Source organism: Pelophylax lessonae, assembly GCF_965119305.1.
Source record: "Pelophylax lessonae genome assembly, chromosome: 2".
In the NCBI taxonomy this organism is placed as follows: domain Eukaryota; kingdom Metazoa; phylum Chordata; class Amphibia; order Anura; family Ranidae; genus Pelophylax; species Pelophylax lessonae.
This window is the reverse complement of record NC_138769.1, coordinates 454,127,966-454,142,490: the sequence shown is the minus strand read 5'-3', so window position 1 is coordinate 454,142,490 and position 14,525 is coordinate 454,127,966. Positions and strand designations below refer to the sequence as shown.

At 46.4% G+C, this 14,525-nt stretch overlaps 2 protein-coding genes across 6 annotated transcripts in view; one reads left to right on the top strand and one right to left on the bottom strand.

Annotated features, from left to right (window-relative positions):
- The window catches only part of INPP4A (inositol polyphosphate-4-phosphatase type I A), a 146,562-nt gene that overhangs the window by 23,506 nt on the left and 108,531 nt on the right, over window positions 1-14,525 (bottom strand). For all 5 annotated transcript variants that reach the window (XM_082244965.1, XM_082244968.1, XM_082244964.1 and 2 more), the window contains one exon: window positions 7,192-7,318. In XM_082244965.1, coding sequence (XP_082101091.1) covers window positions 7,192-7,318 — 127 coding nt within the window. The remainder of the gene's footprint in view (window positions 1-7,191; window positions 7,319-14,525) is intronic.
- On the top strand, window positions 321-1,289 carry LOC309545687 (small ribosomal subunit protein uS2-like; the record flags this gene model as incomplete). Its single annotated transcript, XM_082244969.1, has 1 exon — window positions 321-1,289. The coding sequence occupies exon 1, from the start codon at window positions 366-368 to the stop codon at window positions 1,287-1,289; it is 924 nt and encodes a 307-aa protein (XP_082101095.1). The 5' UTR covers window positions 321-365.

Genomic DNA, 14,525 nt, shown 5'->3' with positions numbered 1-14,525 from the left:
ACATCCTTGCAGAGAGGCCCTGACTAAGCGAATCGACTCAATTCGAAATTTGCGAATGTTTAAAAACTGTTTCAGAGCTTTAAAATCCAGAATAGGCCTTACGTCTCAGTTTGGCTTGGGGACTACGAAAAGGTAGTAAAAACCCCTGAATTCCTCATCGTCCGGAAGCTCTGTAAACACTACTTGAGATCTTAGATGGTCCAGCACCAGAAAGAAGGATCTTCTTTTTTAAGGATCTGCAGGTATGTTGGACTTTACAAACCGAGGATGAGGAAACACCCAAAATTCTAGTTTGTACCCCTGCAAGATGGAGACCATACGGCGTTGTCGCTTTTTCCCCATCGCAGCTTCAGGGGTGTTTGACAATGTCCAGAGGTCTGGATGTCCTGCAAATGAAAGAGGAAGATGTCCTCAAGTTCCTGGCTGCAGGAAAACACTTGGGTGGCACTAACCTCGATTTTCAAATGGAGCAATATATCTACAAAAGGAAAAGTGATGGTATTTACATTATAAATCTGAAACGGACATGGGAGAAGCTTCTGCTTGCTGCACGTTCCATTGTAGCCATTGAAAACCCAGCTAATGTTTGTGTGATTTCCTCCAGAAATACTGGCCAGAGGGCTGTTCTGAAATTTGCTTCTTCCTGTGGGGCCACCCCAATTGCTGGTCGCTTCACGCCTGGTACTTTCACAAATCAGATTCAAGCTGCTTTCCGTAAACCACGCCTGTTGGTTGTGACTGACCAACGAGCTGATCATCAATCACTTACTGAGGCATCATATGTCAATATTCCTACTATTGCTCTCTGCAATACAGATTCACCCCTACGTTATGTGGATATTGCCATCCCCTGTAATAACAAGGGTGCCCATTCTGTTGGTCGTATGTGGTGGATGCTGGCTCGTGAAGTTCTGCGCATGAGAGGAACAATTTCCCGTGAACATCCATGGGAACTCATGCCCGATCTCTATTTTTACCGGGATCCAGAGGAGATTGAGAATGAAGAACAGGCTGCTGCAGAGAAGGCTACCACAAAGGAGGAATACCAGGGTAAATGGTCCGCAAATGTTCCAGAGTTTCCTCAGCCTGAAGTTCTTGACTGGTCAGAAGGAGTACAAGTCCCATCTGTGCCCATCCAGCAATTTCCTGCAGAGTGTCCTGAGCTCCCAGCAGCTGCAAAACCTGCAGCTGCATTAGACTGGCGCTCCCACCCAGCTAGCACAGATGACTGGTCTACTGCCCTAACTGCTCAGGCATCAGAATGGGCTGGAACTACTGAATGGTCTTAAAAAAAAAAAAAAACACTCTGGTGTTACCCATGTTCAAACATCCATGGTGGACTTTTGAAATAAACCCATTTGAAAAAAAAAAAAAAAACATCTGGTCATTACACAATGGCAATATCATTTGCTCTCATGACCGAGTGCTCGTTTTTTGAAACGGGAAAAATGTGATTTTTGACTTACCATAAAATCCATTTCTCTGATGTTCATTGATGGACACAGCTCCTGATCTTCGTAACCATTGGGTTATACTGCCCCCTACAGGAGTAGGACACTAGGCAGAAAAAAAGTCTGGCTACATCCATGGGCAGTCCCAGGGGGTATACTCCTTCTCTCTGCTATAGCCACTCAGTTTAGTTTAGTTTAGTTTTAGTTTAGTTACAAGCAGTGTCAGGAGAATTACAAATCCACAGAGCGGTGGGTGCTGTGTCCGTCAATGAACATCAGAGAAATGGATTTCACGGTAAGTCAAAAATCCCATTTTCTCTTTCGTTCATTGACGGACACAGCTCCTGATATTCCTAGCCAATGGGACATCCCGAAGCAGTGTAAAACATGAGGGGTGAGAACAGCAAAAAATGAATTGCCAAGGGTAAACTATAGCCAACCAGGTAAACAGGAGCTTAACCAAACCAACTGGAGCCCACCTGAAAAAAACGATAAACCCTCAAAGAGGATCAGGTCCTCTTAAACAGCAGCCTGCAAAACCTTGAGGCCAAAAGAACTTTGTGAAAATGTGTACCCGGCGACCAGATGGCTGCCTTGCAAACCTGCGTCACTGATGCCTGATGAAAAAGCCCAGGAGGCGCTGAGCTTCCTAGTAGAGTGCGCCTTGACAGGGAAAGGAGGAACCCGACCCCTGATGGAATAGGTCTGAATCACCATATGTCTTATCCATCTGGAAATGGTAGCAGAGGAAGCCAACAACCCTTCATGAGGTCCATCTGTGAGCACAAATAGAGTCTGACTTCCTGAAAGACTCCGTAGCTTCCACGTACACCCTAATTGCCCGGACCACATCTAAGGTATGCAAGGTAATTTCCTTCAGATGTTTAGGCCTGGGACACAGGGAAAGGAACACAATGTCTACATTCAAATAAAAAACAAAAAGGCAACCTTTGGTAGGAACGACAGACAGGGGCAAAGAACCACCTTATCCCTGTGAATCACCAGATAAGGTGAACTACAGGATAATGACAGTTCTGACACCAAACGAGCAGAGGTGAGCCACCAAAAAAGCAACCTTCTGGGAAAGCGTAAGCAGGGGAATCTCCTGAAGGTTCTCAAAGGGAGGCTTCTGGGGAAACAAAAGCATCAAATTAAGATCTCAAGGCGGCAACGGAGCCTGCACTGGAGGAACCAATGTCAAGCACCCTGAAAAAAGGTACGCGCCAGGGCGTGTGTGGCCAAAGGTTATTGGAAGAAGACCGCCAAAGCTGACACCTGGCCGTTGATGGTACTCAAGGCCAATTTCTGTTCAATCCCTCATTGAAGGTAGATCAAGATCCGAGCCACCCAGAAGGAGCGAGGATGAATCCCAAGAGACTCACACCACGCAATGTACAACTTCCACGTACGATGGTCTTCCTAGAAGTAGATTTCCTAGCTTTCAACAGGGTAGGAATCACAGACTCAGAGAAAACCCTATCCTTCAGCACCTGGCATTCAACAGCCAAGCTGTCAAAGACAGTGACTGTAAAGCAGGATGAAAGATCGGTCCTTGGGACAGCAGATCCTCCCTGAGAGAAAGCTTCCAAGGAACGTCGGCGACTAGCTGCACCAGATCGGCTTACCAAGCCCGGCGAGGCCAGACCCAAGCCACTAAGATGACCCGAATCCCTTCTGCCTTGATCCTGCGTAGAAGCCTTGGCAGAAGCATGAGAGGGAAGGCGTAAATCAGACGATACTGACCCCATGGGGTCATCAGCACGTTTGTGGCATCTGTCAGAGTATTCCTTGACCGAGCCAAAAACCTCTGCACCTTTCTGTTGAGCTGAGATGCCAACAGATCCACCTCTGGGGTGCCCCACCAGAGACACAGTTGATGAAACACCTCCGGATGAAGGGACTGCTCCCCTTGGTCCAACGTCTGCTGACTGAGGTAAACCGCCTGCCAATTTCTCCAACCTGGGAAAGTGTATAGCGGAGAGGGCTGAAACAAACAGTTCTGCCCACCTTAGAAAGCCGGGTACCTCCAGAGTCGCCAGGACACTTTTTGTGCCCCCTTGGTGATTGCCATAAGCCACCGCTGCAGCACTGTCCAAATGAATGCGTACTGGACAACCCTGAAGACGATCCTTCCAATGGGTCCAGGCACAGTCTAAACGCTCCGGGGGTTCCAAGACATTGATCGGTAGTCTGGACTTTTCCAGCATCCAGATCCCCTAAACAGAATGCTTGCTGATGAGGCCCCCCAGCCGAACAGGCTGGCATCAGTGGTGACCACTGTCCAATACAAGGGAAAGAAGGATTTGCATAGCCGAAGCGGTGGAGAACGAAGCCACCACATCAGGCACTCCTTTGTTCCCTGACTTAGCCGGATCGGATTGGGCAGAAACTGCGGAGTCTTGTCCCATTTGGTCAGAATCTTCCTTTGCAGGGACCTCATATGGAACTGTGCTAATGGAACAACCTCGAAGGTAGACACCATCAGGCCAAGCACCCGCATGTAAGTCTGGAGGGATGACCAGCAGGAGACAAATTGCAGCCTGCAATTTCTGGAGTTTGTCCAGAGGAAGGAGCACTCTGGCTAAGGCCGAGTCCAGAGTAAGACCCAGATAGTTCAGCTTTGTGGACAGAACCAGAGCAGACTTCTCAAAACTCACAATCCAGCCAAACTCCCGCAGAGTTTGCATTGTTACCTCCAGAGCATAAGGAAACTCTGCTCGCAGAAGGAGATTGTCCAAGTAGCCCAATACCATGATCCCGTCGGCGTAACAAGGCTAGCATCGGGGCTAACTCTTCCATGAAGAGGAGGAGAAGTGAGACCAAAGGGTAACGCCACAAACTGATAATGCTCCTCTCCCACAGCAAAGCGGAGAAAACGCTGCAGACTGGCACATATTGGAATGTGAAGGTAGGCATTCTTGAGGTTGATAGAGGCGAGGAAATCCCCCTGACGCAGGGATGCCACCACCATTCGAATTGACTTCATTCTGAACTTCTGCACCCGCACAAAGCAGTTTAGCGCCTTGAGGTCCAGGATTGGACGCACTTTGCCTTCCTTCCTGGGAACTGTGAACAGATTTGAGTAAAAACCCTGAAAACATGCCAGAGTCTGAACCAGGACAATTACCCCTTGAAGTAACAGGTCTTGTACCGCCCCAAACAGATCCTGCAAGTGGTCCGGAGACAGGCGCTGGAAGGAATTAAACTTGCCGGGGGACAAGAGCGAAACTCGATCTTGTAGCCTGACCGAATGACTTTGTGGCCCTTGAAGCAGGGCTCTTAGCTTGCCAGACCAGGTTTGTTTGGATCCTGCGACGAGGTTCCATGCCCTTAGTAGCCACCGGAAAAAAAGTACTCTTCCCCCCTGTGAGACCTTTAATGATGTCATCCAGGGTAGCTCCAAACAGGCGTGAGCTTAGCCCACTGTTTGCAACACCAGGGCAATGGTGAATACCGGCCTCCAGCCGAATGAGCCACAGTGTACATATTGCGGGCCACAGCCTCCGCCTTCCTGTCAGCTTGAGCCTTAAAGGCCGGGGACTCTTCAACCAGAATCATGGTTGCCTTGTTTAATCTGGAAACCGGAGGGTCCACCACCGGTGGAATAGTCCACTTAAGAAAGGACTCCTCATAGGGGTAACGCCTAGTAGAGTGCTTAGGGACCCCACAGGGACACGCTGGTCGTTCCACTCTTTAGAGACGATTCTGTAAAAAAAGGCAGGGAAAGGAAACACCTTTGCTGCTCTGGATGGCTTGTGAGTGCCAAAGGGAACATGCGCCTCCGTCGCAGCTGCGTCCTCTATCTTCAGGGTCCCATGCACAGATACAATTAGTGCCTCCACAAGCGCCTTTTCATGCGCGGTTGCAGACGTGAAGGAATCATCCTCACTATTAGAGGATTCCAGGCGTGAGGTTGCAGATCCAGCAGGGTGACCTACGTTCACGACGGCCGAATCAGATTCAGGATCCGATTAGACAGATGAGGCAGGGGGTGCTTTTTGCTAGCCCAACGCCCAAAAGCCACCTTCACCCAGGACACAAAAGACTCCAGGGCCGCCATCAGTGCATTGATGGATGGTCAGGACCCAGAGATCCCCGCAGCCTCAGAAGAGGATCAGGTGGGGAGATGTGCTCCAAAGACTCCATGAGTCACCCGTTGGACCCCACAAAAAGTGTAAAAACACTACAAAGGGACAACCCCTACCGCGCTGGTAGCACCACCCGGTAGCCAGGCACAAGCACCATGCGATCCTCAGCAGAGAGGGAGAGGACCCCACCAGACTCACCACCCAGCAGAAACAGGCACCTGCAGCCACCAGGATAATCTGCACTAATCTTGCGGTGATCAGGAAGTGAAAGGATTCAGGAGTCAGCACCAGGGGATAAGGAGGGGCTCCCACCGCCAAAATCGCAACCCACAGGGCTACACTGTCATGGCCGCCGCTATTGTCAACTGCAAACAATAGAAAAATGGCCGTCTGACTACATAAACATGGCCGCCGTGTATAGAAACACACAGGCTACAAAAAAATGGTGGCACCACAAGGCTTACAGGGACCTGGGGGGGGGGGGAACCAGGCCTGCAGGACAGATCCAAGCAGGATGTGGGGCGCTGGCAGGAGCCCCCGCCAGGTACAAAAGCCCCCCCCCCTCAACCCAGTGGATCGTCCGGTCACCGGCGGCGCACCCCCCGCCCCCCCCCATCACCAGCTAGCGCCTTGCCCCCACCCCAGGAGGTGGACCAGACCACCCAAACAGCCCCAGCACATGTGGTGGGGGGTAGGATGGGGAACACAGGAAAGGGGGGTGCCTGAGGGGAACCCAGGGGTCCGACCTTCCCAAGGAGGGGCCCACGTCCACCCCAAAACCCTCCAGGGGGAGAGGGGGGGACAGCTACCCACCATACCATTAACCAGGTGGGCACCGCTCCAGACAGAACCCCTCTCCATCAAAATGGGGGGGCTGTCGGCCAGGAGGAACGCTGCGACTCGGGCCAAGACCTGGTCGTATGTGACCACGCGAGGCGTTTAACTCACAAGCCAGCCCCTGTCCAGTGGGGCCATGTCGCGGCCGACCTAGCGCGGAGCTGAGGTCTGCCCGCGCTCACTGGTCAGACTGGGGTGACCCCTTGGACAAAATTATCCAGCCCCCCGCCCAGTACGGCAGTTGATTGTAGATCTCACAGGAAAAATCCAGGAGAAAACATTTCTATCTTAAAAAAAAAAAAAAAAAATTGCTAGGACTAAAGATCCCAGCAGTGAACTAGGTCTTTAATCCTGACTAGGCAGAGAGAGGGAGTATACCCCCTGGGACTGCCCATGGGTGTAGCCAGACCTTTTCTGCCTAGTGTCCTACTCCTGTAGGGGGCAGTATAACCCAATGGTTAAGAATATTAGGAGCTGTGTCTATTAATGAATGAAAGCAAAAGAAATGATTTTTCGACTGGTGTATGGCTGAGGCTGCAGAAAGCACATTACGTTGAGAGTAGCGAATGGTTCAGGCTGTCATATGTAATGGTTCCAAAACCTTTAGAAACGTAGCATGTGTGTCATTCAAGTTAAAAGTGAGCTTCTCATGCACCATGGTCCTCATGAGTCCTTGTTGACAGGAGTGATTTCATATACAAAGGTCTAAACTGTTCCCTTTCAAAGCTATGTCAACAGACTTAAGCCTACAAGTTTTATTCATTGCACTAATGAAGAACCAGCATATATAAATGAGGAATTGTAAATCGGCTTACCGGTTTCCTGTTATCACTGGCAGCATATCACTTGATGCGCTCGATATGGCCTGAGTGACTTTGAACGTTACATTCCTCAAGTCCATAATACCCAAACTCATATCTTCCAACATGGCCAGCTCTTCTCCTAACAAAGACAAATGTTGAATTAGAATACGGAGATTATACATTAAAAAAAAAGAGAGAAACAATAAAGAAGGGGCATACAACTGAGTGCAAAGCTTTGGGCACCCAGGGTCAAATTACAGGTTAAACTAGGTTTGTGTCTTATACTTTACTTACTTACCTTTTAGCTTATTTGTTAAAGTTTTCTTAGGACTGGGAAGAAATTTACTACAGAAAGAATGCTTATTGAAACCCAAGTTAACTCTCAGTTTAAATCAGCTTAACCACTTTAAGACCGGAAGGATTTGCCCCCTTCCTGACCAGGCCCTATTTTGCAATTCGGCACCGCGTTACTTTAACGGACAATTTCGCAGTTGTGTGATGCTGTACCCAAATAAAATTGATGTCCTTTTTTTCCCACAAATAGAGCTTTCTTTTGGTGGTATTTGATCATCTATGCGATCTTTATTTTTTGCGCTAGAAACAAAAAAAGAGCGACAATTTTGAAAAATATATATATATATATATATATATATATATTTTTCACATTCTGCTATATGACATTCTCAAAAAAAAAAAAAAATTAAAAAATCAAAATTTTGGGCCAATTTGTTTTCTGCTACATATTTTTGGTTAAAAAAAAATTTGCAATAAGCGTATTTTGATTGGTTTGCGCAAAAGTTATAACGTCTGCTAACTATGGGAAAGATTTATGTCATTTTTATTTATTTATTTATTTGTTACTAGTAATGGCGGCGATCTGCAATTTTTTTGCGAGACTGCAACATTGCGGCGGACAGATCGGACCCCTGACTGACATTTTTTACACTTTCGGGGGACCAGTGACATTACTACAGTAATCAGTGCTAAAAATATGCACTGTTACTGTAATAATGACACTGGCAGGGAAGGGGTTAACATTGTGGGTGCTCAAGTGGTTAAATGTGAGCCTAGGGGAGTGATTCTGTGGGGGGGGGGGGGGGCGTGGGTTCTGAAATGACCATAGAGACATGTGATCCTATATAGAAGGATCACATAGGCTCTATGATCATTCCAGAGAAGAAGAATGGTCAGCTGTGTTTACAACAGCTGACCGTTCTCTCTCAGCGGGGAACGATCGCGGGTGTCAGGCGGAAATCGGAGCCGCCTGCCCGATGCATCGGCTTCCCCGCTGATGAGTGGGGGCGGCAGCGCACGCTCGCCGCCTAGCCTCATTCACGCGAGCGATGTACAGCTACGGCGATTTGCCAGGGTGCGGCTGCCTGCCGCCCTATAACTTCGGCCGGCGGTTGGGAACAGGTTAAAAGAGTTGTTAAGGCAGAAGGCGTTTTATCCTAATGCAGTCTACGCATTAAGATAAAAAGCCTTCTGTGTGTAGCAGCCATCCCAGCACCCCTAATACTTACCTGAGCTCCATCTCTATCCAGCGATGTCCATGAGTCCCTCGGCCATCTGGGACTCTCCCTTCTGATTGGCTGAGACACAGCAGCAGCGAGATTGGCTCCCACTGCTGTCAAACAATAAGGAGAGAGAAGGGGCAGGGCTGAATGGCAGCTCCATGTCTGAATGGACACACAGAGCTGCAGTTTGGCTCGGTGCCCCCATAGCAAGCTGCTTGCCAGGAGCAGTGAAGAGGAGGATCTAGGCTGCCCTTTGTAAAACCAACTGCACAAAACAGTGCAAAAAATAATAAACAGTATAACATGTTTATTTAAAAAAAAAAAAAAAAAAACACAAGACTTTACATTAATGCTTTCCAGGTACATTAAACCAAAAAGTGTTTAATGTCCTATAATTTGTTTTCTTTCTAGCGCAGCCCTCACCAGACAAGAAAAGCCTGTGCATGCTAGCATGCTGCAGAAAGACTCTAGGTCTTTGTGGGGAACTCTCTTTGATCCCTGCTTAATCTGAGCTAAAGCGCTCCACTCAGCAGGGAGCATGAGCTTTGCTGATTGCAGAGCTATAGGTCTGAACTTGTAAGGCCCCTTTCACACGGGCGCACCGCCCGACTAAGTCCGTTCTGCTCAGCGGGGGATCGATCCGCCAATTCCCGCTGAGCAGGCGGATGACAGCTCCGTCTCCGCTCTGTGTGCAGAGATGGAGCTGTCAGATCCCCGCTGTCCTCTATGGGGAGATCGGATGAGAACAGACCACCTGTCCGTTCTCAACCTCCAGACGGATGGAAAATAGGGTTTCCATGCATCCAGATTTCACGGACAGGATCAGATCGGATAGCATCGGGTGTCAGCAGGACTGTCTCCGCTGACACCTGCTGCCCCACAGGGATGCATGGAGCATCCGATCAGGTCCGCCTGAAAAACTGACAGGCGGATCGGATCGCCCGTGTGAAAGAGGCCTAAGGGGCATATTAGACCTCTGCAGACAGACTACTGCTATCCCACAGAAAGAAAGGGTCCCACTTTGGGGTTGGCAGGGGACAGATTTTTCTAGTTAGGCTATTAGAAAATAATTTAACTGTAGGATTATGGAGCACCCTTTGTTTTGATGAACACAGAATATTATTTAGCTGATTTAAACAGAGTTCAATTAGACTTTAAGCATACAATCTGTAGCAGGGTTTTCTTGTAATTCTAGTTTGGCAAAGAAAAAGGTTCACCTTTTAAAATGTAAGAAATCGGAGAAATAGTATGTTTAGTATTATTATCACTACTAGTAAAGGCATCAATCATTGTAGCTGCTGTCATCACATTCAGTTGAATTCAAGTACTGTAGCCATTTATAGAGGCTACAAGAATAAGCGTACATTTGACAAAAGGCTGCGCAATTGAGAAAGTTATATCTTGCTGAATCGGGGACAGCTGAGAATAAAGTGGGGTACACACTAAGAAAATCGGTTGAACGATCGGCCGGCTTTTCTCGATATTTCACAGCAAGTCGGAACCAGGGAAAAAAAAATGTGCGAACATTCTCGTATAACAAATGCTTTTTTTGTTATTGTTGTTTCCGATCATGCGCAGTTTTTCGTATCCAATATTTCTCATAGGAGAATCGCAGGAAAACGGTATAAATTAAAATGAAAATCGTTTGTTCTGTTCACTTGGAGTTTGTCCCTTTGGAAATTTTCGTTTGCAAAGTCAGAACTGGATGTCAAAAGTTGTGTACACATGGCCCCTTTCACACTTGTGCAACTTGTCATGCAACTTTGGACATCAGAGTTGCACGACATGTCGTTTGCCATGTTTTCCAATGATACCCATTTATATATGCGCAACTTAAAGTTGCAGCAACTTCAAAGTAGTTCCTGCACTACTTTGGCCCGATTTTAATGTCCAAAGACATAGACATTGCTTCAAGTCCAGTCAAAATCGCATCAAAATCGTGGCAGCAAAATCGCGGTAAAATTGCGCTACTTTCAAGTCGCACAAGTGTGAAAGGGGCCTTATACGAAAAACGGATGAGGATTTTTCTTCTGATTTTCTCATAGTGTATACGGGGCTTAAGACTACCGTAGCAGAGGGATCGCGGCAACAAAATCGATGTAAAATCGCGCTACTTTCAAGTCGCACAAGTGTGAAAGGGGCCTTATACGAAAAACGGACGAGGATTTTTCTTCTGATTTTCTCATAGTGTGTACGGGGCTTAAGACTACCGTAGCAGAGGGGATGGGTCAGGGTGCCTACCACTGTACCAAAAGAGTAGTTACACTTTATACTGAAATTTAAACATAAGGTATGGGAAAAGAGGCAAACAACTGTAATAAGGGCAGCTCATGGCTACAATGCACAATGGTCATCTTTGGCTGGAAGCACAGGAGGCAGCCACTTTGTATTAACTATAGTACTTTAAGCCTGTTGAGTTTTGACTGAAATAATGATTTGTTCTGGTGACTACTACATTAAAGGCTCTGCCGCAGCTGAGTGTCAGCTTTTCTATTTCTCTATATACCACAAATCCGGATATGCCATGCGTAAAAACTAAACTAAAAGGGCTTAATTGTACTTGCCATGAAATCCTATTTTCTGGTTGTTTATTAGGAAAAGCAGCAGACTCCTGAAGTACAGTATAAGCTCATCCTAAGATTGCACACTAACAAAAAGCGACTCCTGTTCATTTTAAATATCTAACGAACAAGACAGTGCGCAAATGTGATAAAAATTAAACTTGTTGACTAGCCTAAGGCTGGCCATACACCAAGGGTTACAGGAAAAAAAAATTGCTCATTCTCCTACCAACACAGAAACTTTTGATGCTGGAATCCCTCCTGCCGGGCCATTGTCTTTGCATGTCCCGCCAGGAGAAGACAGTTATTAGTGCTAACGGATATAGCAACCACAAGCAATCGCAGGTCAAACCCGGCATGCTGGTTGCACCCAAGGTAATCAATCGATGAACTTGGTACATTCAGCCTGCCCATACATGGTTCGAATGTCGCTCGGTTCCAGCTAAACCGGCTGAGATTCGAACCATGTATGGCTCACTTAAGACCAGCGTGACCATCTATGTCATCAAGTGAACAGCCTTAATACTAAGAAGTGCTTGAACTAAAGCGGTGGTTTTCACTTATGCAACAATGTGGACTAAACACTAAGCAGTCATCTCACAAAGCTAAACAATGGAAGCTTTTAGATAAAGTGCTAAAAAAAAAAATAAGACAGAAAATGCAGTGAACTGAAAGACTGGAGCCAAAGCCTTGCAGGAGCATGCATTGACCATGAGCTGATTATCCCTAAATTGGACACTCAAATCTGCATGCACCATTGTGGAAGTGGAGTTTCCTTGCATCTGAGCACCGCAAACACTATTTAATTCATTTTAATGTGCAAAGAAAACTCACCCACCCATCCATGTTTCTATGCTTTATGCTTTAAAAAATCACTTTGAAAAACAACCCCTAGCTGTGCCATCGTGAGTAAGGGCAAATGATTCAAGTAGCAATTAATTCCTGTAATTCATCTGCCTTTAGCTCAAGCATACATGCAGGATTATGTGTTTAGCTGAGAAAAGCCATCCTCCTGAAATGTATGACATCACTTGCCCAGGCAAGAACCTAGTAAGTAACTAAAGAAATGGAAAAAAAAAATATATAACAAATAAATATGATATACTTTCCTATCTATTTACTACTGCTAGCAGCATGAGAAATAAAAATAATGTGAAGTTCCACTTTGTGATTATACGTGTAAGCAGTCACAGTGTAATGCTTTAATGTCCTTGGGCTTGCATATCGGAAGACTACAAACATTTCTGTTTCAAGAGCTGGCTTTATCAACTACACCAGTTAAAGTGGTTCTAAAGGGGTTCTAAAGGTAGAAGTTTTTTATCTTCATGCATTCTTTGCATGAAGACAAAAAAAACTTGTGTGCGCAGCAGCCCCCCTAATACTTACCTGAGCCCCATCTCAATCCAGCGATGTTGCACGAGAGCCTCGGCTGTCCGAGACTCTACCTCATTGGCTGAGACTGCAGCGTGTGCCATTGGCTCATACTGATAAAAGTGAGTCAATGAGGAGAGAGGGGGCGGTGTTGAGCTGAATGGACACACACAGCAGCGGCTCGGCTTGGGTGCTCCCCCATAGCAAGTTGCTTGCTGTGGCAGCACTTGGCAGGAGGGAGGGGCCAGGAGCCTTGGCGAGTGACCCAAGAAGAGAAGGATCCGGCTGCTCTGTGCAAAACCAACTGCACAGAGCAGGTAAGTATAACACGTTTGTTATTTTTCTCTATAAAAAAAAAAAAACAAAAAAAAAAAAAAAGATTTTAACCACTTTACCACCGGAGGATTTTCCTGCTAAAAGACCAGGGGTTATTTTGCGATTTTTTACTGCGTGACTTTAACGGACAATCGCGCGGTCGTGCGACGCTGTACCTAAACGAATTTCACGTCCTTTTTTTCCCACAAACAGAGCTTTCTTTTGGTGGTATTTGATCACCTGTGCGATTTTTTGATCACGCGCTATAAACAAAAAAAGAGCGTAATTTTTGCAAAAACAACAATATTTTTCACTTTTTTTTATATGAAATTCCCCCCAAAAAAAATGTAAAAATCAAAATTTTTTAAAATTTTCGGCCAATTTGTTTTACGCTACCTATGTTTGGTAAAAAAAAATCGCAAAAAGCGTATTTTGATTGGTTTGCGCAAAAGTTATCGCGTTTACTAACAAAGGGAAAGTTTTTTTGTCATTTTTGGTGTTTTTTTTTTAACGAGTAATGGCGGCGATCTGCGATTTTTTTTGCGGTACTGCGACATTGCGGCGGACAGATCGGACCCTTGACTGACATTTTTGACACTTTTGGGGGTACCAGTGACATTACTGCAGTAATCAGTGCTATATATATGCACTGTTACTGCAAAAATGACACTGGCAGGGAAGGGGTTAACAGTATTGGACAGGGAGGGGTTAAGTGTGTCCTAGGGGCGTGATTCTAACTGTGCAGGGACAGGTCTACTAGTGTAAAAACAAAGATCAACAGTTCTACATAGTAGAACTGTTTGATCTTCACTTTTACACAGGGAGAACTGACAGGTGGCTTGTTTACACAAGCCGCTCTGTCTTTCTCCCGCTGTACCGGCGATCGTAGTGTGACCGGCGGACATCGGGTCCGCCAGTCACACTCCCGCACTCCTCCGCGAACGAGCCGAGGCGGGCGCGCGCCTCAGCGGGCGCGCGCCCGCCCGCTATTGGCTCTGGAAGGAGTGACAGGCGAGCGACGTAGACCTACGTCACTCTGCCTGGCCGGGGCCGACTGCCGCAGTAAATATACTGTGCGCAGTCGGCAAGCGGTTAATATCACTTTAAGTTATCATATATAAACCTAAGCGAAGCATGAGGCCCTGAAAAGGTTGATCTACTACTTGTACCAAGCAAATCTGGGTCACTTCTAAATTCTGTTTAGAAGATGAACTATAAAGAAAAAGAAGGGAAGATGTAGCCTAGAAGTACTGGAGTCCAAGCCATAACCAATGTCCTCCATTGTTGGAGTTTTTAATTATGTTTTGTTTTTTATTTTATTTTATTTATTTTTTTTAACCCTTGAAGCAGTCTCAGAAGCAAACTCCATCTTCCTGAGGCTGTAATCTCACTGCTGAGACAATCTGCTAGAGAATTTCAGTTGCTAGGGCACGAAAAAAAGAAAGCTTCCCTGGTTATTTATGTAAATGCATGGCACAGTCTGACTGGGTTATTAGCAGAAATAGCAAAAGTCATGCATGTTCGCTGAATAGTGAAAACAGAATGGTCAAAACAAATCTTTACTATGATAAAACAGAATATG